At 63.0% G+C, this 22,081-nt stretch overlaps 1 protein-coding gene across 2 annotated transcripts in view; it reads right to left on the bottom strand.

Annotated features, from left to right (window-relative positions):
- The window catches only part of TBC1D16 (TBC1 domain family member 16), a 44,537-nt gene that overhangs the window by 19,465 nt on the left and 2,991 nt on the right, over positions 1-22,081 (bottom strand). For both annotated transcript variants that reach the window (XM_081162700.1, XM_081162701.1), the window contains exons 2-3: positions 20,152-20,390; positions 18,389-18,983 (exon numbers count right to left, since the gene is read on the bottom strand). In XM_081162700.1, coding sequence (XP_081018826.1) covers positions 18,389-18,983; positions 20,152-20,329 — 773 coding nt within the window. In that variant the 5' untranslated portion in view covers positions 20,330-20,390. The remainder of the gene's footprint in view (positions 1-18,388; positions 18,984-20,151; positions 20,391-22,081) is intronic.

Genomic DNA, 22,081 nt, shown 5'->3' with positions numbered 1-22,081 from the left:
TTCCGGTCCAGAGGAAAGCAACAGCCACGGGTGGGAGCAGACAGGCCGTGCGGGGCATAAATCACAGCTCCCCTCGCCCGCGGCCCGGGCGGAGCCAGCAGGACAGGGCCTCCCTGGGCGCCCAGCCCAGCCGCCTGTCCCTGATGCCACGCGAGCGCGCGGGGCTAGTTATGAAAGGTGTAAATCACGGGGCAGACGAGAGCCGGCACATTTTTCAGGTTCATTACCAACACCGTTTAGGAAAAGATAACCAGGCTGAAGGGCGCCCCTTTGCCGCTGGTGAGAGTGCGCCATCCCCTGGGGGCTGTTTTTATTTCTGTTTTTTTCTGAGTCAAAGAGAAATGACATCGCCAGGTTTCTAAGTAAAACTGAGAACAATTTTCCTGAACCAACCCGACTGCGTTCACGTCCCTGAGCTTCTGCGTCAGGTGGGTTTCTAGTTGCTAAGCAGGTAGAGTCTGGCCGCGCACTTGCGCACTTGGGCGTCACCCGGCTTTCCCCACTTAACGTGATTATCCGGCTCCATTCATCCCGGCCCGGAGACTCCGGTGGCAGGAATCATTTGTTTTTCTTTTTCCCTGAAGGCATTTGCAAATACGCTCGGAGGCTGAGGGACGCTGGGTACATCTAATAAATAAAGCAAAATAATTAATAGCCCCAGCAGCCTGGAGACCACCCCTAGCTGCTCCCGAACCAGGCTACTGAGAGCCCGCGCTCGGCCCCGCTCCCCGCTGACCGCATCCCCGAGATGCCTTCCCGAGGACGCACAGCCAAGGGCTCGTCCTGACCTCGAAAAAATGAGCCAAGTCGCTAGTTTCCCCCAGATTTTACAGGCATTTCACATGGGTAAGAAATAAGATATTTCTAAACCAAGGCGCCCAGCCCGTTCACGGTGGAACCTGGGCCGTTTCGTGTGACCAAGAAAAAATGAGGCGCGACCCCAGTTCTGGCAGCCGGGTCCCCGAGGGAGGCCAGGCCCCAGGCAGCGCCCGCACCTCTGCGAGCGGGTGCAGAAAGCCAGAGCCCCCACTTCCGCTTCTCACCGCTCCCAATGCCCAGCTGAGGTTACCAACTCGGGGTCCCCAGGGTCATCCTGGTGCTCGGGCCAATCATGTGACCCTTTCAAACCTGAAGCTTCCACCGCACCCCAAACCCACGCTATGGTGCTCAAGGAGAATGAGGGGGGCGGGAGGGCGGGAGAGGCTCACCCGGGTGTGAAACATCCTTGCCTGGTTCTGTGGGACCAAACGATCCATTGTCACCGAGGTGTTGTCACCTAGCGACTGCTCCACAGGAAGAAGCCCGGCCCTCTTGTGGGTGAGGCTATTTAATGCACCAAAAAGGGGCCACGTTGCTCCTGCGTGGCTTCGCTGCCCGTCAGCCGTGAACGGTCGCCCTACAGTCTGTTGGGCCCCAATCTCCTGGGGTTACGGGGAGCAGGGAGGTTCTGGCTTCCAGGGAGGGACCCTGTCCGCCTCCACCTGCCTTTTTCGGAAACTTCATAGCCACCAAAAAGCCCGCCCCAGGCTACAGGCCCAGCAGAGCTTGAGGCCAAACTGGGTAACTGAGGACAAGAAACAGGGTCACGGAGCAACAAGGAGCGGGGAGCGGGCCCAGTGGGACCGTCGCTGACCGGGGGCCTTCCGTGGGTGGTGGGCTCCACGCCGGCGCCTGGCTGGAGGGGGCCCAGGGCCACGGGTGGTTCCCCGCTGGTTCGCTGCGGCCAAGCAATAATTATTTTGCTTTATTTATTAGATGTACGGGAAAGCCTCAGGTTTGCCGACCCCACCGCGGGACCCCCCTCCTCCCGGGCCCCCAGGCTCCCGGTGTGGGTGCCCCTGGTGGCAGGTGCGCAGTTGTCAGGACCCCTGTGGTCCCCGGCATGTCCCCCGGCTCTGCAGAAACAGAATTGTCACCACCCGGGCTGGTGGTTTCCCAACTTTCCCGGTGACGTTCCCCCAGGCAATTTAAAAATGGAATGAATACTAATAATAATTTGACTAAATTTAGGTTCCCCTCAGGCAGCTGATTAAATTTCATGAACTCTTTCCGGCGTGCGGCCCGGATTCGCCTCCTCTCGGCCTCAGGGCCAGGACCCCCGACCATCCCGTGGGCCCGCGAACTCCCCGGAAGGGCAGCAACGTCCCTTCCAGAGCGACAGGGAAATGCGAAGAGGGAGCAGAGACGGCGAATGTGTCCGCCACCGAGGCTCAAACCTTTAAAGCAGCCACGGCCGCATGTCCCACGGATGACAGGGAGCCCCTCCTCCTGGGGGGAACCCGCGGGAGGAATAATCCCATTTGTACATGGGCACCGGGGGCGGACGGGGTCCTCGAAGGCCGCGTTGAAAATCGGGAGGTGTGTGGTCGAGTGCAGGGTCCTACACCCACCCAGGAGCACGTGGTGCAGGCCTGGAAAGGGTGGCCGTCCGGGGGAGAGTTTACGACGGGACGTGATGGGAGGTGGCGGGACAGTGCCCGCGGCCCTGGCGGGGGGCATGAGCCTGCCCCGCGCCCGCAGGAGGCCGATGGTGTCTTAAGAAGCGGAGCCGACCCACCCGGGCGTGGCCCCCTCGGGATCTGCTCCCCGGCACCTAAGAAGTGTCACAGCGGCACTGCTCATAGAGAGAGACCCCCAAAACGAGCCACGGGGCGAGAGACAGGAACACCAGCAACCGGAGAGCGGCCGCCGCCCGGGCGCTGCGCAGCCCACATGTGAGCAGCGGTCACACTGGGTGCGGAGCACGAGGAGGCTGCCACCCCCTCTCTTCTTCGTCTTTTCCCTATTTCCCAAAATATCTTCAGTAAGTAGGTGTTACTTTTATAATTAAAAAGAAAAGCCACCGTCCCCAAATCATTAAAAACATCAAAAGACAAAACAAACAGAAACAAGACAAAGCAAAAACCAACCTGCTGCAAACAAAAACCCAGCCTGAGCAAAGCGGTTTCCACAGGGAGGGAAACAAGGAGGTCAGGAGGCCACACCTGAGCCTGGCCTCCCTGAGCCGGCCTCCTGGGCCAGGCCTCCCTGGGCCAGCCTCCCTGGGCCGGGCCACACCTGAGCCAGGCCACACCTGAGCCCGCCTCCCTGGGCCGGGCCGCACCTGAGCCAGGCCACACCTGAGCCCGCCTCCCTGAGCCGGGCCACACCTGAGCCAGGTCTCCCTGAGCCGGGCCTCCCTGAGCCGGGTCACACCTGAGCCGGGTCTCCCTGAGCCGGGCCTCCCTGAGCCGGGTCACACCTGAGCCGGGTCTCCCTGAGCCAGCCTCCCTGGGCCGGGCCACACCTGAGCCAGGTCTCCCTGAGCCGGGCCTCCCTGAGCCAGCCTCCCTGGGCCGGGCCACACCTGAGCCAGGTCTCCCTGAGCCGGGCCTCCCTGAGCCGGGTCACACCTGAGCCGGGTCTCCCTGAGCCGGGCCTCCCTGAGCCGGGCCTCCCTGAGCCGGGCCTCCCTGAGCCGGGTCACACCTGAGCCCAGCCTCCCTGGGCCGGGCCTCCCTGAGCCGGCCTCCCTGAGCCGGGTCACACCTGAGCCCAGCCTCCCTGGGCCGGGCCACACCTGAGCCGGGCCTCCCTGAGCCAGCCTCCCTGGGCCGGGCCTCCCTGAGCCGGCCTCCCTGAGCCGGGTCACACCTGAGCTGGGTCTCCCTGAGCCAGCCTCCCTGAGCCGGGTCACACCTGAGCCGGGTCTCCCTGAGCCAGCCTCCCTGAGCCGGGTCTCCCTGAGCCGGGCCTCCCTGAGCCGGCCTCCCTGAGCCGGGTCACACCTGAGCCCAGCCTCCCTGGGCCGGGCCTCCCTGAGCCGGGTCACACATGAGCCGGGCCTCCCGCGGCAAGAAAACCAGGCATGAAGACAGAGCCGCCCGCGCCGCCCGGCCCTGGCTCCCTCCTGCCCACCAGCCATTCTCTGGCGTCAGACAGCAGCACCCACACTGGGCCTCCCACCCCCGCGGACCGAGGTGACGGGGTTCCCCAGGGCTGCGCAACAAATTACCGGGAACCAGAGGCCTTAACACCACAGAAACGTATTTGGTCCCAGTTCTGGAGGCCGGGAGCCCCAAACCCGGGTGTCCATGGGCCGCACTCCCTCCGAAGGTCCGGGGAGGACCCTCCCTGCCTCCTCCAGCGCCTGGTGGCTGCTGGCGTCCTCGGCGAGCTCCACCTCCTGGTCACTGGCCTTCTCCATGTCCTGTGTCCTTTGCTGTCGCCTATAAGGACGCTCATGGATTTGGGGCCCACGCTCGCCCAGGATGACCCCATCTGCAAAGACCCTTCCTAATAAGGCCCCACTCTCAGGTTCTGGGGGGGGCACGGATTTGGGGGACACTATGCAACCCAGTGCAGACACATGCGAAGACGTATCTAATTGATTTTTAGGATGGGGAAGCTGGAGTGCGGCAGGCCGGCCACTTCCAGGCCAGGCAGATTGCTCAGGGGACATCTGACACCGGCCCCCGCTCTCAAAGGGGACAGCTCCCGAGGACGTGGCCTGGTCTGTCTCTTGGGCCAGGCTTGGGTCCTTCCCTTCACCCCACTAGGGGACGCGGGCCCCGTGCCCCAGGAAGACCGTGGCTCCGAGTGGGGCAGGAGGGGTGGGCGCAGCCGGCTCGCGGCGGCCGCTCTGCGTGGATCCCAGCTGCTCGCAGCCCTGCATCCCCCGTAAGCCGGGCTAAATGCTACTTAGCAGCTAATTAAGGCTCCGCGTGAAGACCTCTCTAACTGCACGCTCCCCGCCCCCGCCCGGCCCTCAGGACGCAGGGCTGTCCTCCTGCATTTGTCCTGCTCCCTCTACCTCAGGGGCAGCCAATCAAGGTCGTGAGGTCACGGAGACCATATCAGGAGCCCCGGCCACTGCCACCCTCGCATGGCAAAGCTTAATTCAACTAGAAAGCAGGAAGGTTGTAGAAAATAATTTTCCCCACGAAAGTCTTGCCAGCCCCCCCCCCCCCCCCGCAGGATGGCCGGTCTCCTTGAAATGTGCCGACTGGGATGTTCCTATTTTGACGCCACCGGCACCTGCCATCCGTCAAACAGAGAGTGATCCGAAAACGGGCTACTGTCCAGGGCTGGCACGAATCGGCACCGTGCTGGACGAGAGGCGGGCCCTTGGTCCCCACCCCCCACTGTGGGCCACAGCCGGCACTCCATCTGCACCCTGGTCCTGGACCTCGCATTTCCAGGGTGCGCTGGGCAGGAGCTCCACGGCGGGGGTCCACGTTCCCTTCGTAAAGGCAAGGACGTCTCTGTTGTCCTCCAAGACAGAGGCCGCCGGAGCTGGAGCGTCACATCAGAGCTCCGGAGCCGAGGCCTCACCCTGCACCCGAGGCCTCACCCTGCACCCCGGGGCACCATGGCGGTCACACGGGCCCATTTTTGAAGAAGTCAGAAGCCCCGCCTGCAGAGCATCCGAGAGACGTCTCCTCGCCAAGACGCTCATCAGGAAAGACAAATGGGAGGGAACAAAGCCACCTCCTGCAGGAGCAGTTCCCCCCTTGGAAAGCAGGAGGCTCAGGGAGGCGGCTCCAGGCTCCGAAGAATGAATAGTGAGGGGTGTGTCGGCCCGGCGCCCACGGAGAATGAATGGGTTTAATCTTGGAAGCCAACATCCTTGCTGGGTCTTCCACTCACCGGGGAAGGCCTGGCTAACTGGACCCCGTGGGAGGCCACGCTGAGCCCTGCGTCCTGTGACCTCAGTGGGAAATGTCACTCGTTAGGTCAACAGGAAGGTCTGGTTGAGCGAGAAGCCTGCAGCCACAGCCACGTCTGAGGCCCTTCCCTGGGCAGGCTGGGCAGACGGGGCAGGGTGAGGCCGGCTGTCCGAGTCAGGGCCTGGGCTGCACTATCGTGACCGCTGGGAGGAGCTGGGCTTGGGGCCAGCTGTCCCCTCTCATCCTGTGGTCCCTGCTGCTGTGTTTCCAGGCTCCCTTCCTGCAGCAGCCGGGAGCAGAGCCACCTGGGATAGATCCTGTGTCCACAGAGGGCCCCGAATGGAGGTGGGTCAGGCCCAGGGTCGGCCTGGGGTGGTGGCCAGTGTGACAGCCCATGGCAGCCTGGGACCTCCAGCCAAAAGTAGGCCCAGGGGGCATCTTTGCAGGACATAGCCTGCACCTCAACCAACAGGGGGACTGTTGCAGCAAAGCCGGGGCTGGGGCAAGCGCTTCTTAGAGGACGGCTGTTTTCAAAACAGAATATACAGGCGCCTGGTGACCAGGAGCTGTCACACTTGGAGACGGAGGCTGGGGTGCAGCCCCGGAGCAGGATGATTCCCGGCTCTGTGACTGGGCCTCACCCCTCCTGGAGAGCCCTGGGCCTGCCCCAGCCGGTTCCCAGGGCAAAGGGGGCTCCTGAGATCGAGGAGGATTTGCTTAGGGGGCAGGGGCTCCTCCGAGAGCTCTGGCCACAGGCGGGCAGGGCCTGTCCTTCCCGGAGCCTTTAATCTGTGTGCGGCCGGGAGAGCGCGGGCGGCACCCCGCTTGGGACCCTTTGAAGGTCTTGGATGCGACACCCGTGTGCGATCCTGAGGGGAACAGCGTAAACTGGCGGGAACCAGGCAGCCCAGCCATTCTGAACGCGCTTTAAAACCGAAACACAAAGGAAACTAAACCCGCAGAGGAGAGTGAGGGTATCGGACATTCTCTTCTGACTTGCGACGTGAGTGCGTGTGCATGCATGTGATGTGTTCATGTGTGCATGCTCGCACACACATGTGTGGGCATGTGTACCACATGTGGTGTTTGTGTGCATGTCTGTGCGTACATGTGTGTATTGTATGTGACATGTGTTTGCATGTGCGTGTATGCGTGTGCATGCATATCGTGTAGGACATGTTCACGTGTGCATGTGTCCTGTGATGTGTGACGTGTGTACAGGAGTATGTTTTGACCAGGCCTCTACCCCTGCCCAGGCTCAGGCTGAGGTTCAGTTATGAAAGCACAAGGGTGTCCCCTGGGCTCCAGCCCCGGGCGCTGGGACGGGAGCGGGAGGTCTCAGGCCTGCCCAGAAATCACCGTATTTATTTACTCTGAATGTTTCCCCTGACACCTACCAGGGAGGTGCTGGCCTGGCCACCAGCCCAGGGCTCCTCGGCAAGTGGTCACCTGCCCAGTCTTTTACGTTCATTCCAAAGTCACACAACAAAAGCACCGCCACCTCGAGAAGTCACACTGGGCAATGGCCTCTCCCCAACTTCAGACAGTTGTGGCCAGTTGGCCCGAACTGGACATAGTTTATCCTTACGCCCTGTGGAGAGCTGGGCGTTAAGTCCAAACCCCGCACACCGGGCTCCGTCGGGCATGTTCCCCAGGGGCGCCTGGCCGCAGTCCCGCCCAGTGGCCAGAAGCCACGGCCACAGCCCCCAGCACCACGATCAACCAGCCGGGCTGCTCCTGGTGAGTTTACATGTTCATGTTCCGAAGAATTCTGTCGGCTCAGCAAGCCAGTGATCACACAGGGAAAACCCGCGTCGTTAACTCTAGGAGGGAAGGGAGTTTTCCTGGGAGGTTCTCTGTGGATGTTGGGCCTTCACTGTGATCAGCCCAAGCCAATCTCCGCGGCCCCGGCCTGCTGTCGGTTAATGCCTTGCAAAGTGAAAGCCTCGTTCTGATGAACACCGTGAGTCTGTCCTGGAGTCTGTCCTGACTGTCCTGGACGTGGCCATGTCCCCTGGGTCCTGGCTGGTGTCACCCACAGCTGCCCTCCCGCCCTCAGTCGGGCGGAGGCAAAGCCTTTTGATGAGCAGGAGAGAGAAAGGTTTCCCCTAAGGACGCTTCTTAATTGGAAATAAAGCAGCGGGGGTGGGGGGTGAGTGGGACACTCTCCACTGTCCGTTACACACACTTGAACTCGGGGCCCAGCACAGTGGCAAAGGTCAGGGAGCAGCAACCTGGGAGCCCCCCTCACAGACAGGGTCCCAGGTGGTCCCATGGGCCCCCCAAAGGTGGGGGACCCCACAGACCCTCATGTGCAGCCCTGCTTCCCCCAATAAAACCTGCTGCGAGCCCAGGGGCGGTTCTGCCCTTTAGTGACTGGCGTGGCGTCCTCCAGCCGAGCCGCTCCCGGCCTGCCCCTGGGTGCTGGCTCCTGGGTGGGGTCACGCCCACGCACCTGTCCCGGGTCACCTGCATTCCAGCTTAGTGAGCCGGCTGAGCCGGATGGACTTGGCCACCGGCCTTGAGCAGGTTGCCTCTCGGCTCTGAGCCTGGTCTGAGCGACAGAGGCCCCAGAATAAATACGACACTGGGGTGCCGGAAGGGTGAGCACACGAGTTCGCCCGCCACGGGGACATGCGAACGAGTGCTGGCGGCCCTGCCCCTCCCCACCAGCGCACAGCGAGGGCTGCAGAGCTCAGAATGGCTCCAGAGGCTTCTTCGGGTGTGGGGGGGCCTCCCGCCTCACGGGGGGACCGGCAGGTCTCCACGGGCACTGGACAGCCCAGTCATAGCAGGGTGACAGGTGCCGAGTCATCAGGCATTGGGCTCCAGCTGGGCCGTCCTGAGACGAGGACCCCAAGAGTGGGCCCCAGGCGGCCCGAGGTCCTCCCTGGGGGACCCTGTGCCCTCAGGTACTCGGGCCAATCGGAGCAGTTTTTCGGGCTGATCTTTGCCGGAGCACCCACCAGACTCACAGGTCACATACCTATGAGCTGCGCCCGGACCCCGGGACCTTGCAGCTGGGTGGGGGCCCTGGGGTGGGGGTTGGCCAGAGGCAGGTGGCCGGGGCGTGGGCACCCAGGCTGATCTGGGGGAAGCCTGCCACCTGCTGGGCACGCGGAGCTCCCTCCTCGGGAAGTGCCACCTCCAGGAAACAGGAGCCCAGCGGCGGTGACTGCAGCCTGGCCCTTCTCGGGGGACGTGGCAGGACCCTGGTGCCCAGAGAGAACTGGCTCTGGGCTGAAGGAAATGGGCCATCACTTCCCGAGAGCGGGGCCGGTTGGACCTGGGGGCCCCGCGTCCACACTGGCCGGCGAGGGCCACACGCGCCCGGGGAGCTCTCGCTGCCCCACGTCCGCCTGGTGGATGCGTCCCTGCCGCTCCCTGCTCGGGGGACACACAACGTGTCCTTTCACCCTAGGGGGTGCTGCGGATCAGGGGACCTCCCCGGGGTGCCCGGTTCTGGCCTCCACGCCACGGTGTGCGGTTTGGAAGCTGGAGGAGCTGCCAGGGACGCGAGACCCGTACTTGACACGTCAGTCATACCCTGAAGGTGTCAGCCTGGACGCCTCTGTCTGTCCTCGCTCCCCCAACGGGGGGGCAGTGACCCCGATGACGCTGTGGCCACTGGAACAGTGACCACGTGGAGCACGGCAGCCAGCACTGAGCCACTGTCACCTGATACCCGGCCCAGCAGCCCGCCAGGCTCGGAGAGAGACCGTAGCTTCCAAAAATAATCCTGGCGGTGTTTAAATATTTACAGAAGCAGACAGATCCTGATGCCTCCGCCATCTGCGGGGCCATCCTGCCCGCCAGCCCTGGGCTCAGCGGGCGGCCAGCGCCACCTCCCAGGTCCTCTCCCTGCCCCCCCTGCTGTGGGCGGGTCTCCTTCCCCAGGACCCACGAGGGAGCCACGCTGCCTCCCCCAGACCATTTCCACTCCCACTGCTCCCTCGTACCCCGATCCCGACAGGCCCTCCTTCCTGCAGCCCCTTCCTGGCCAGAAAGCCCCCTGGGAAAGGCCCCTTCTCTAAAGGCCTGCACCCCGTTTTGGGAGCCGGCAAGCACACCATAACTGTGGGGGTGCCCATCGGAGCCTTGGGCTGGTCTCAGCGTCACCTCTCCCAGGGACCCAGGAGAAGACGGGTTGGGGACGGCGCCCAGTCGTGGTCACCGGGACCCAAGTGCACAAGAGGCCACGCCTCCTGCTGGCCTGGTGGGCGTGAGCCTCTCGCGTCACCTCCCGAAGGAGAAAGTGAGGGAACCAGGTAAGGACTAGTGGGAGCCACAGTGAGCAGAGCTGGGTGTGCGCAGGGCCTGGGGCCACCACACTCAAGTCCACCACCTGCAGCCAGGGAAGGTCGGGGACTTGCTCTGGGCCGCCTGTGGGCACAGAGTCACTGTGGGTCTTTGGCTGCCCTGGGTCGTCAGGGAAACCACATTTTCAGCTCCCCAAAGCAGGAACATGGCTCTGAATGTCGGTGGAGGGGAGGGGTGGCCAGGAGGCCTTTAGGGACGCGGGTTGAACGGAATGAAAAACCCAAGTGAAAATGCCTGTTCTCTTCACTCTGCCGAGAATGAGCGTTAGGACAAACAAACAGACCTGGAACGGTTAGATCAAAGGCGGGTCACCCCCTCACTTTTAGGGCGATTGCATCAGATATTGGGTTACCTTGCAGCAGCCCGGCACGGCCTCTGAAGGCACAGCGAGCCCCCCCCCCAGCTTCCTGCGACCTCACTCCCGGGTCTCCTGGAGGATCGCGTGGGCCTCTGCCCGGGCTGCTGATGCAAGAGCGGGGCCCCCGGGGTGCGGGCTTCCCGCCCCAGGGCTCGGTGACATCCCACAGCCCCGTGCAACAGTCATGGAGGGTTGCATCAGGGATCCCAGAGGAACCGCTGCGGTTTGTGAGTGACAAGTTTCGTTCGCCTGACCTGACATCCCTGCGGCAGCCAGCGCGGGTCCCCCGGGAGCGCCCCTCCCTGGGAGGCCGAGCTTCCCTCCCTCCACTCCAGAGGCTGGCACAGGATTCCTCCCCGTCCCGGCAGCGCCCGCAGGAGGGGGTGGCTTCCAGCGGCTGCTGGGCCCTTGCGGGGTGTCAACAATAGTACGACTTCAAGAAGACCTGCCCGGGGTCTCTTTGGAATCCTGCTTCCTGTCCCATTTGACTGGTGACCTCCGAGTCCCTGCTGAGAGCCTGGGAGGGGCCACACCAACGGGACGCTCTTCTAACCTCCTCCTGGAAGCCACCCACCCAACAGGGACACAGGAAGAAGGAAGACCAGGGGAAAAGGGGCGACCAGAGAATGTTAAAAAACCACACACCCCACCACCTGTGCAGGAACGTTCACAGCGGCCGCTCGCAAGCCCCAAGCTGGAGGCAGCCTGGCCACACCCTCGGGTGGGCGGACAGTTCGACACGCGGGGACGTGCGCTCCGGGGAATACGACGCGGCAACGAAGAGGAAGGGCGGCCGGTACCCGCAGCCCCTCGGCTGGCGCTCGAGGGAACGATGCTGAGTGGACAGGGCCGGCCTCCCTCGGCATCCGGGGGGATAGGTTCCAGGACCCCTCAGGCACCCAAATCCACGATGCTCAGGTTTCTCATATAAATGGCACATTATTTGCGTGTCACATTCACACAGCCTCCCATGATCTGAAATCACCTCTAGATGACTCATAATACCTGGAACAATGTAACTACCACACAAACAGCGGTTACATTGTGCAACTGAGGGAACAACCACATGCTGGGCGCAGAGCAACAACGTAACAGCTTTTGTTCTCAAATACCTTTGACCCGGGCTCGGGTGAATGGGCAGGTGTGGAGCCCGTGGGAGCTGGGGAGTGGGCGACGCCGTGGACGTGCCCACCGGCAGCTCCCGGGTGGAACCTGTCCAGGGGTTTTACCCAGGATGTTGCCAGCGGGGGAGGCTGGGCGAAGGGGGCACGGGGCCTCCCTGTGCATTTTTTACAACTTCCTGTGGCTCTATAGTTACTTAGAAATAAAGCTTTTAAAGATGTGACTACTGCACGATTTTAGATCACACTGTGTGGCCCGCATTCCATGTCCACGGGCTGGTGCCAGCTTAGACCAGGAGTCAGCACAGCGCCTGTCATTGTCTAGCTCACGTGCTAAGAACATATTTGTTTAAGACTTTATCTTTTAGAAAAGTTTAGGTTTATAGAAAAACTGAGCAGAAGAGACAGAGTCCTGGATACCCCCCCCCCCAAACTCGGCCTTGCCTGTTATTAACACCTGGCATTAGCCGAGCACGTTCGTTACCATTGATGAGCCAATGTCGCTACGTCCTGATTAATAACTGGAGCCCACGGTGCACAGCAGGTGCCGTGGACAAATGTGAAATGATCCGGGGAGACTATTTCCACTTAATCCTCACATTGGCCCCATTTCACAGATGAGGAAACTGAGGCACAGGAAGTAAACACCGTGCCAAGGTCATGGCCTAGGGATCATCGGGGGGGCTCAGGTTTCCAGAGGGCCTCTGCCCACAGAGCTCGCCAGGCCCCCAGCCCCGTGGGACCCTAGGGCCTGCGCCTTCTCTCCCCAGACAGTGCCTGTGAGCCAGACAGTCGCCTGCGTTGGACATCAAAGGACTGGGCACTGTCGAGACCCAGCCTGAATTCCTTGGCAGCCCCTCCAAGCTCCTGGAGCCCGGGGCAGCCATCGACTGCTAACGAGCCCCGAGAGCTGACGGGGACAGCGAGGGGCCATCCCGGCTCTGGGCACCGCCGGGCTTCCTGGCTGGGCAGTGAGGCGCCCAGGGTACCTCCAGCCTGCCCACAGCTGTGGGCCCCTGGTCTCAGTCACCCCCCAGGGACAGGGGCGGTGGGGGGAGCAGCTGGTGGCTGCCACCTTGACTGGGGGGACCTGGGAGGGAGGGAGAGATGCCAGCACGGAGCCTGCCAAGTGCCGCGGAAACATACGACGAGATGAGCCTGCACCAAGCCCAGAACAGATTGTGGGGTGTCGGAGATGAGCTGTTTTAAAGAAATAAATCTCAGCTCCCGGTTACAGACGCACAAACAAACCCAAACAACAGACCTTTGGAGGCTGCCAGCTCGCCGGCTGCCAGGCCGCTGCGGGGGTCTGGGGGGGAGGAGGCTGGACCTCGATGCTCAGAGGTGCCTTCCTGAATGTGGGAGGGCGGGGACGCGCCCCCCCCCGGTCCCAGCCCCATCCCCCACCAGTCCCTGGCCACCCCGCCACCTGTCTCTGGGACCTGCTCATGCCTCAGCATCCCGCTCACAGCTGGTCACATCGACTGTCCCCTCCTCTCCTGGGGGGCAGCCGCAGCCCCTAAACCCCCCACCCCATTCCTGAGAGTGTCTCCACTCCCCCGTCTGCTGCCCTGAGATGGTTGGACAGAAAAGGAGCAGCAGGACTATTTATAAAAGCCACCGGAAGAGACTGAGTGTCGGTGTCACACCGTCCCTGCCCCCCAGGCTTTGGGTGACCCTGCCGACACCCTCCCGAGTCCCCCTGGCAGGTCCCTGGCAATGACACTCTCAGGAGCTAGGACCTGGTGCACCCAGCTCCAGCGTTTGGGATCCCTCTCCCAGGCTGGGGTTCCCTCAGGGCGCCTGTTTCTGTCCCCCGAGTGGGAGGAGCAGCAGCTACACCTGCGAGGATGAGGCCAGGTGTGAATAATTCAGCTTTAACTCAGCTTCCCCGCCGATTCCCTGGTGTCCCTCCTCTGGGCAGAAGGCACTTAAGACGCGGGTTATTTCCGCCTCCAGTGCCCTGCGGGAGGCAACTGCCCCTGGGCACCAGCTTCAGCCTGTGGCTCCACCGTAACCTGAGCACAGGCCACCCTGCGCCACCTGCCACCCTGGGGTGGGGCTGGGGGCACCTGTTCGAGCGCCCTCCCTTGTCTTTGGAGGGAGCATTTTGGAGGCTGCCCTGTGCCAGGCGGTGCCACCTCCCAGGGCTGGTCCATCCAGGCCTGTGCTGCTCACACGGACGCCCCCTCCCACGTGTGGCTATTAAAATTTAAATTAATAAAATTAAAAAATCCAGTTGCTCAGTTGTGACGGCTGCATTTCCGAGCTCGACAGCACACCTGGCCGTGGTAACCGCCCTGGATGGCCGAGTGACGAGTGGCAGACGGGAGGCTCGCCGACCAGCAACGCTGTGGGACACGCAGGGAGCACGGGCCCGGCAGGGGAGACTCAGGCGCAGCAGGTCCCAGGGGAGGGTCCCGCAGGCTGGCAAAGGGGACAGTGGCCCACAGAGGGGGTGAGGCTGGGAATCACGGTGCCCGGGGAAGGGCAAGAGGAAGGCTGGGCAGGCAGGTGGGCATCTGAGCGGGACCCCGAGGGCAGCGGGCCGCGTGCCCCTGAGGCCGCACCTGGCTCTCCTGGACCCGCGTCTGAGCTGAGGAAGCCCCCAAGACACCCCGTTGGCCAGGCCACCCAGCAGCCCTGTCGCCCACACGCCACCCACCGCCCGAAGAAGGATCCTCGGAGAGAGGGCAGGAAGCGTACACTTGCCCTGGGGGTGGGGGCACAGTGACAAGCTCTGGGGACTGCGGGTGGCAGGTCATTAGCATCGGTTTCATTGGAGGGACCTCACACACCCCGGGGGCCTTTTCATTAACAAGCGAGCGAGACAGCTGGGGGGGGGGGGGCGCGTGGGCGCAGGCGGGATTGGCTGGCGATTTTAGAAACGTGGTTTCACTGTAACCCTCATATCGTGACAGGGTAACATTTTTGAAAATTGAGGAAAGGAAAACATGACTCCAAGTCTCAGGATCCGAACTACTGGCACGTGCCCCTGTCCACCTGCGCCGTCCAGCGCAGTGGTCCGGGCGCCGTTTAGATCCGCATCGATCAGTGTTCTGTACAATTTAAAATTCGGTGTCTCGGTTGCACCTGTCAGGGCTCACGGGCTGCACGAGGCCCGAGGCCACGCGGGGGTGGCGCAGACCTGGCCTAGCTCCGTCGGCCCCCAGCGTCCCGCTGGGCGGCACTGCCCCGGCCAAGCGCCCACGGCCCAGGCCGCCCACAGGTTTTAATCAGAATGTGCGGGAACCTGCCACCTGCTCCGTTTCCGATACCCTGCGAATTTCCACGTCGCCCTACAGTCTATAAATCCTGCGCGCTCTTCCGTCGGCAGCTCTGACCCCAGGGAGGTCACAGGCCCTTTGGGGAGTCGGATGGTGCCCCCTCCTCAGGAAAATGCTCACCCATGGGCACCCATATACAAGTGGCACGAGATTCGGGGGCACACGGGCCCCAGTTAAAACCTTGATCTGAGGGATAAACTGAAATTGGCTTATGCCCCTTTTCTGTTGGACATTTAGGACTTTCTCCCGCGTGACGAGCACCCTCGGGCCAGTGAGCCTGGGCCGTGCTGTAGGTCACGTCTTAGGACGAGCTCCCCAAGAGGCTCTGATTTAGGTGGGGAGCTGTGTGTCGGTTCATACATATCGCAACCCAGGCCCCACGGGCAGGTCCACACGGGGGTCACCGTGGGGGGCGGGGGTCCTGTGGTGTTACATCTTCACCCCGCTGGCCCCCGAGACTGGGCCGGGTGCCGTTCAGGACAGAGGTGAAGGACGGGCTGGCCACTGCTCCGCCCGGTGGTCAGGCTCACCTCCACCCCAACCCAGCCTCGACTCCCGACCACGGGAGGAGGGGTGGCAGGAGCCACAGAAGCGAACCCTGTGGGCAGAGCTCAGGCCTCAGCGGGCGGCGGGTCCGAGGACCAGGCCCTGGGCGCTCACTGGTCAAGGATCTTTGGCCGTCGCTGCGCCTGGGGCTGGGAAAGTGCCCGGTGGCCTCACCGTCTAGAGGCCAGGCCCTGCTGGCTGTACCCCCAGGTAGCTTAGGAACGGACAGAGCCATCGTTAGCGACTCGGCCCTCTGAGAGCCACCTGCCATGCAACACAAAGTTGGGGGACTCTGGGGTGGGGGCGCTATCCCCCCTCGCCCACCCCGGCCGCCGCGCAGCTTCCACATGCAGTTCTCCGGTTCCGCCACTAGAGGGACCCCGCGAGCCAGCCCGCCTTCTCCCCTCGGGGCGCAACTCCCAGCTGCGTTGGGAGACGCAGCTAGGGGCACCCATGTCCTCAGAGCCAAGCCCGCTGGGGACATCTGGTCCAGCACGATGCCGGGGCCTCGCCCCCGCACCCCCTCTGCAGGAGGAGCCAGGACCCCAGGAGGAGCCAGCTTCCCCCCCTTTGCTTCTCCCAGCAGGGTTCTCCCCCCATCTGCACAGCTGGGAACCCCTGGGGAGCTCAGACACTGCCCTTCCCTGGGCCACCCCCCCAGCAATCCTGGGTCCAGTGGTCAGGTGCAGCCTGGGCGTCGGAGGTTACAAGCTGCCCAGGGCGTTCTCATGAACAGCCGGGGTGGGGACATCTGTGCTACGGTGCCCAGGACAACGGGCCGTTTTAGTCTGGGATTTCCAGTCCCCCCACCGTGGGGGCGCTGCGGGGGATGAGAGGGAGCAGAAAAGCGTCTCCAATGCGGTGGGGACACAAAAACTGTGGGCGGTGGTCCCCACCCAGTGCCCAAACCTGGCTCACACTAAAATCACCTGTGAAAAAATGTAGATTCCAGGCCCCGCCCCAGCCCCTTTTCAATCCATATCTGCGTTTTTAACTCCAGCAGCTTGCCATGCACGGCGGGGTCGGGACCGGGTGCTGAACCGGCCAGAAGAGCAGCCACATGGTGAGCGGCCCCCCTGACAAGTGCAGCCCGCGCACCCACCGGGGAACCTGAGCGCCGTCCGTTAAAGCTCTGAGCAGGCCGAAGGCCCCTAAGCTAAACCGCACGGGGCAGGGCCTGGGAGGCCGAGAGGTGGTTCCCCCAAGCACAGCTGAGGGCGGGGCTCATAAAGGGTGGACCCGCACCTGAGGGACGCCCCGCAGCTGCGGCCCAGGAGTCTGCACGTGGTACGGAGCACGCGGTCAGACTCTCAAATCCAGCTGCCGCTCAGAATCGCTCGGCGCGCCCGTCAGTCCCGAAGAGGCCTCCCGGCGCCCGCTGTGGCACGGGTGGACCTTGGGCCCGTCACGCGGAGTGAAAGGAGCTGGACACAAAAGGCAGGTACAGCGGGATCGCTCTTATAGCGACGTGGCCCAAACCCGCAGGTCCCCAGAGGCCGACAGCGGACTGGTGGTGGGCCAGGGGCGGGGGGGGGAGTGGCTGTGAGTGGGCTCAGGTTCTCCTCTTGGGACTATGAGAAAGTTCTGGAACTGGATAGCGGTGGTGGCTGCACCACTGCGAATGCACCGAATGCCGCGGAATTGTACAGTTAAAATGGTTACATTGGCAAGTCTGTGTTACGTGTATTTTACGACAATTAAAGAAACAAGACGATTTCCCGACTTGGGCCCCACGAGGCAGCTGGAACCTCTAGGAAGTTCTAGGCCTCGCGCTTTGGACATTTGGGCCAGATCACCCTGTCGTGGGATGTCCTGTGCGTTGCGGGGCGTTTGCCAGCATCCCTGGCCTTCACCTACTAGAAGCCAATAACACCTCCCTCCGGTTGTGACAAATATATCTCCTGACATTGTCACATGTCCCCTGGGGGCAGAAGCAGCCCTGAGCAAGAATCACTGCTCAGGGAACTGCCTGGGCATCGGGATTGTGTAAAAGGTCCCCTGGGGGATTCCCACGGCAGCCGGGCTGCAGAACCACCAAGGAGGAGAGGCGAGGCCAGGAGTGAACTCTCAGGGTAATCCCATAAAACAAACATTACTACCCCCATCTTACGAAGGAGGACATGGAGGCTCCGAGCTGGTAAGGAGCTTGCCCAGCCTCACGCCAACCAGGTCCCCCAATTCCCAAATCCAAGCTCCCATGGGACCAGGCTGCTGAGCAGAGCTGAGCAGCCCCCCACCCCGATTCTTGTTCTGCCACTGAGACCTCAGCCACCCTCAGCCACGGGACCGTCAGCCAGGCCTGCCACCTCTCTAGGGCACAGTGAAGACCAGAGCTCCGGCACCTTTCGCCCAGCCTGGGCCCTGGGGGTGCCGAACCCCCGCAGGGATCGCTGCGCTGACAATGTGGCACCAGCAGGGGGAGCCCTAAGGCCCACGGCAGGACCCAGGCTGGGCCTGAGCTTCATTCCCGGCCTGGTTGGTTCCAGATTGGAAACAGCACCCAGCTCAGCCAGCCTCACCCGGCACCCAGAGTCCTGGGTCACAGCTCACTGCTCCTTTTAAACCAACTCCCCAGCGCTTGACACAAATGTTCTCAGGTCACCCTTGGGCTTTAATGGACCACAATTTATCAAGGGAACGATATCAGAGAGAATCTCAAATTCCTTTCCGCCGAGACCGGCCAAGCGCCCCTGCGTTCTGCTCCCTGGCTGCAGGCTCACAGGGGTCCTGAGGGACCTAGTGTGCTCCCAGTCTGGTGTGGCCCCAGCTGGGCTCAAATCCAGCTTGGCGAGGGGTCTGGCTGGGTGACCTCTGGCCAGAGGCGGCCCGCCCTGTGCTGGCCCTGGCTGGGCTGGGTTAGCACAAGCGTCCTGCGCATGAGCCTCATGCATGACCACGTCTGTGGGTCCTCAGGACGCTGCTCGGTGGCTGTGACAACCATCTCTCATCAGCCCGCCGCAGGCACAATCCCCTCGGGTGGCATAAAGTGATGGGACCCGGGGGCTTGGCCCTGGCATGGGGACAGCTGGCACCTGCAGAGCTGGCGACACCTGCGACGGGCCCCAACATGCCCCGTCGGAGAGCCCAGGACCAGAATCGGGAACTCACCCGCTCTCGCCCTCCAGGAACACGGAGCTGCTGCTCTCCGCCAGGGCGGCGCTGACGGGCGACAGGCAGGAGGGGGAGGAGAAGGCGTCCGAGTCCGAGTCGAAGGAGCTGTCCCTGCTCACCTCGGCCGAAAGCTCCAGGGAGCCCTCCTCCTCGCCGGCCTCGGGCCGCGGCTCCCGCCCCTCCTCGGTCCCATCTTGAGAACTGACCGTGGACAAGATCCCGGAGTCGCTGTGGGCCGGCTGCAAGGCCGGGAGGGGGCTGTCGGTCCCCAGGCCCTGCGCCAGCTTCTCCCCATCCTCGGGCGAAGGGCTGACGTGCACGGTGTCCTGGAGGCTCTGGGCCACCACCAGGATGCCCTCCTCTCTGGGGATCAGGGTGGGCCTCGGCTCGGTGGGGGAGACCTGGAGGGGGGCGCCCGAGCTCTGGGCGCGCCGGCCCCGCGGACGGGGCACCTTGCGCGCGGGGGAGCTCTCGGGGGTGATGTAGCGGAGCGCCTCTTCATCCCGCCTCTGGATCCGAGAGTTGGGGACCCACGCGAGGATGAGGGTTGCCCCCAGCAGCTCCTCCTTCTCCAGGTACAGGCACAGGTAGCCTGTGGGGGAGGGCGGTGGTTAGCGAGGGCCGTGAAGTGGGGCCGGCTTCTCAGGGGCCACAGCCCAGGGCTGTGCAGAGGGGGGGAGCTGCGGACATAGCCTGGCCCTCGGGGGGACGCGCCTGGGACAGTGGGGCTCGGGATGAGCCACAGCCATGGGCATTTACTGAGCATACACTCAGCAGGGTGGGGAGCGCCGCCCCTGAGCAGTGGCCTGTCCTGTGTTTTCCAACCACCAGGCCCTCCTCGAGTTCAGAGCCCCCCCCGCCCCGTCCACTGTCTGGTGGCCCCAGAGGCTTCCCTGCCTGGGGTTGGTCAGTGTCCCCATCCGGTGGGCCCAGGAGCCAGCAAACAGGGTCACGGCACTGTTGGGGGGGACGCAGGCCACAGACTATTTCACAAGAATAATTCCAGGATGGGCGGCTGGCACGGGGTCTTTCCCAGCCAGCTGCCACCCTCTTGCATCTTTTTCTCTAATGCGGCTTTTGGAAGAAGGGGTCATCTTTCATGTCACTGGCTGGGTTGCTGAGAGTGACAAAGGGCGGCTTCTTGGAGGCCGGCAGCAAGTGGGTGGGCTCTCTGGGCTCCTGCACGCTCCGTTTGGGGGGACAGTGTCATTTCCCAAGGCAGCACCTGCCATTTCAGGATGTTCTGATTCCCAGGCCCGTTGCACAGGCCCCCGGGAGCTGGGCCCTTACAGCCCTTAGGGCTCTGGCCCCACCATGGCTCCCATTCCAAGAGCCCGGGGCCAACAGCCAGCTGTGCACAAGGAGAACCGCTGGGAGGCCAAGTGTCTCCACGCTCAGACCATGTGGCTTTGGGGCAGGGAAGAGAGCCCCAGACTTCTGCTCCCCTCCTCCACCTTCTGTCACAACAGGACTAAACCACAGAGCTCTCCAAGGGCCACGCTGTTCCTTTTGTTTTATACCCAGAACACGTAGCTCCCTCAGACCTGGGCCTAGAACCCACTCCCTACCCCCAGCACACACGTCTGCAGAGTCGGCCCCATCACGGGTCAGGTGTCCACAGGGTCAAGGTGAAGGCAAGTGGGGAAGTGAGGCAGGGCCTCTGAAGCTGGGGCTTGGTGGTTAGAGAGCTCACCTCAGGCCCCGGACCCCAGTCCCTCCCTCCAGGCCTGGACCCCACGCCCTCCCCTCTCCCAGCTCACCTGGGTGGTGCTCCCCCAGCCCCTGCAGCCCCTCGGGCGGGTGCACACAGACATTGTTCTTGGAGTAGATGATCTCCCCATCCAGGACGGAGGGGGGCGGGCCACCACCACTCGGGGCGAGGGTCAGGAGGTCTGAGGCTCTGGAGGAGGCCCGGCGAAGGAGGCGGCCCAGAGACATTGCCGGGGGAGTGTTCCCATCCTCTGCACACTTCGGCCCAGGTGGGGCTCCTCACACCTACCTGGGGAGGGGGAGAGGAGATGCATCGGGGCCCAAGGTCATGGGCTTGGCCAGTGTCCCCAGGTCTGTGTCCTGCCTCACACCAGTCAGCCCCAAATGGATGCTGGTTCACTACTAAGCAGGTCCTGCGGGCACAGGCCCCTCCCTGGGGAGCCTCCTGGCAATGCCAGGTCGAGGATGTCTCTCCCTTATCTGTTTTTATTGTAATTTTTACTAAGGTGTACTTGACTTACGCAAGTACATGAGTCTCAGGTGTGTGCCGGTGGTTCAACATCTATGTACCTTACAGTGTGAGGCCCAGGTGTGCTTGGCAGCGGGAAGCTCCCTCTGGAAGCTCCAGGGAGAGTCTGTTTCCTGCCCTCTCCAGCCTCTAGACCCGCCACATGCCGCCACTTTTCCACTGCCCACACACACCGGGGGCACTGCCAAGACCTGACTGTGACCCAGGGAGGTTTTCCAGTCCCTCTCCGACCAGCTGGCAGAGCCCACGTGGAGCTGTGGCCCTGAGCAATGTGGGGAGGCCCCTGCCCAGGACCAGGAGGGCACAGCCTGGGCACATGACCCGTGGGAGCCACCAGATGGGACCAAGGAGAGCTACACGCTCCCAGGCCAGCCTGTTCTGGGCGGCTCCCTCGGGCCCACAGCCTTGGTTTCCTGCCCTGGAAGAAAGCGCCCCATAAATTCCCGAACAGGAAAGCAAACAGGAGCTAGGGGCAAATGGCTCTTCCGGAACCTTCCTGGGAAGACCAGAGACATGAGAGCCTGGAGCTGCTGGGAGCCCCGACTCCTCTGTTCATTGGTCTGGGCCAGGCCCTGCTTCAGGGACACCTCAGGTCAGGTGCTAGGACACAGCAGTCAGCAGGACAGACATGGTCCCAGCACCTTGTGGAGCCTGCAGTTACCACACATCCGAGGGACACAGCCCACACCCATCCGGAGAGCTGCTCCCTGGGGTGGGGGAGGCAGGGAGGCAGTGGGGGCCACTGGATGCTCAGGGGGAATGTGTCGTGGGGCGAAGCCCACAGGTGATACCCCCCTGGCCTGGCCACTGTCACACTGCTCCCCTCAGCTCTGGGCATAAGGCCAGCAGAAACTGGCTTATCCGCTTTGCCCTCCAGGGCCAATCAATGAAGAGCGGGATAAGGCGATGCCACATGAAACACCAGCCAGGCGCAGCAAACAGGATCTCCCTCCCGCTCGCACCTGCTGCGAACACACCGGGCGAGGCCCAGCTCCCTCTCCCGTCCCAGGACCCTGCCGACCAGGCTCGGGCACCGGGGTCTCTGGGGACCCCCAGCTTCACGTTCAAAGTGTGGGGCAATGGAAGTCCTGCAGCAGCCTGGGTAGGGAACCCAGGTCTACGGCACACAGTTTGGGGAAGCGGGGTCTCCCTCACACCTGTGCACTCAGATGACCCCTCCTCTGTTGCATTTCATTTCAAGTACTGGGATTACTGCAGACTGGGGATTGAACCCGCAACCTGGGTATGTGCCCTGACTGGAAACTGAACCCAACACCTTTTGGTGTATGGGACGTGGCTCCAACCAACTGAGCCACCTGGCCAGGGCCCATACAACCACTTTAAACACCTGGGCGGACTCGCCCCTAGAATGGGATAACGGACTTGGGGCCGTCCCTTTCCTCTCCCTGTGCTGTCCATTCGACTCAACTTCTGCAGTCAGACGTTGCACC

Source organism: Miniopterus schreibersii (assembly GCF_964146895.1).
Source record: "Miniopterus schreibersii genome assembly, chromosome: 16".
NCBI lineage: Eukaryota > Metazoa > Chordata > Mammalia > Chiroptera > Miniopteridae > Miniopterus > Miniopterus schreibersii.
The sequence above is the reverse complement of the archived record's forward strand: the minus strand, read 5'-3'. Positions and strand labels throughout refer to the sequence as shown.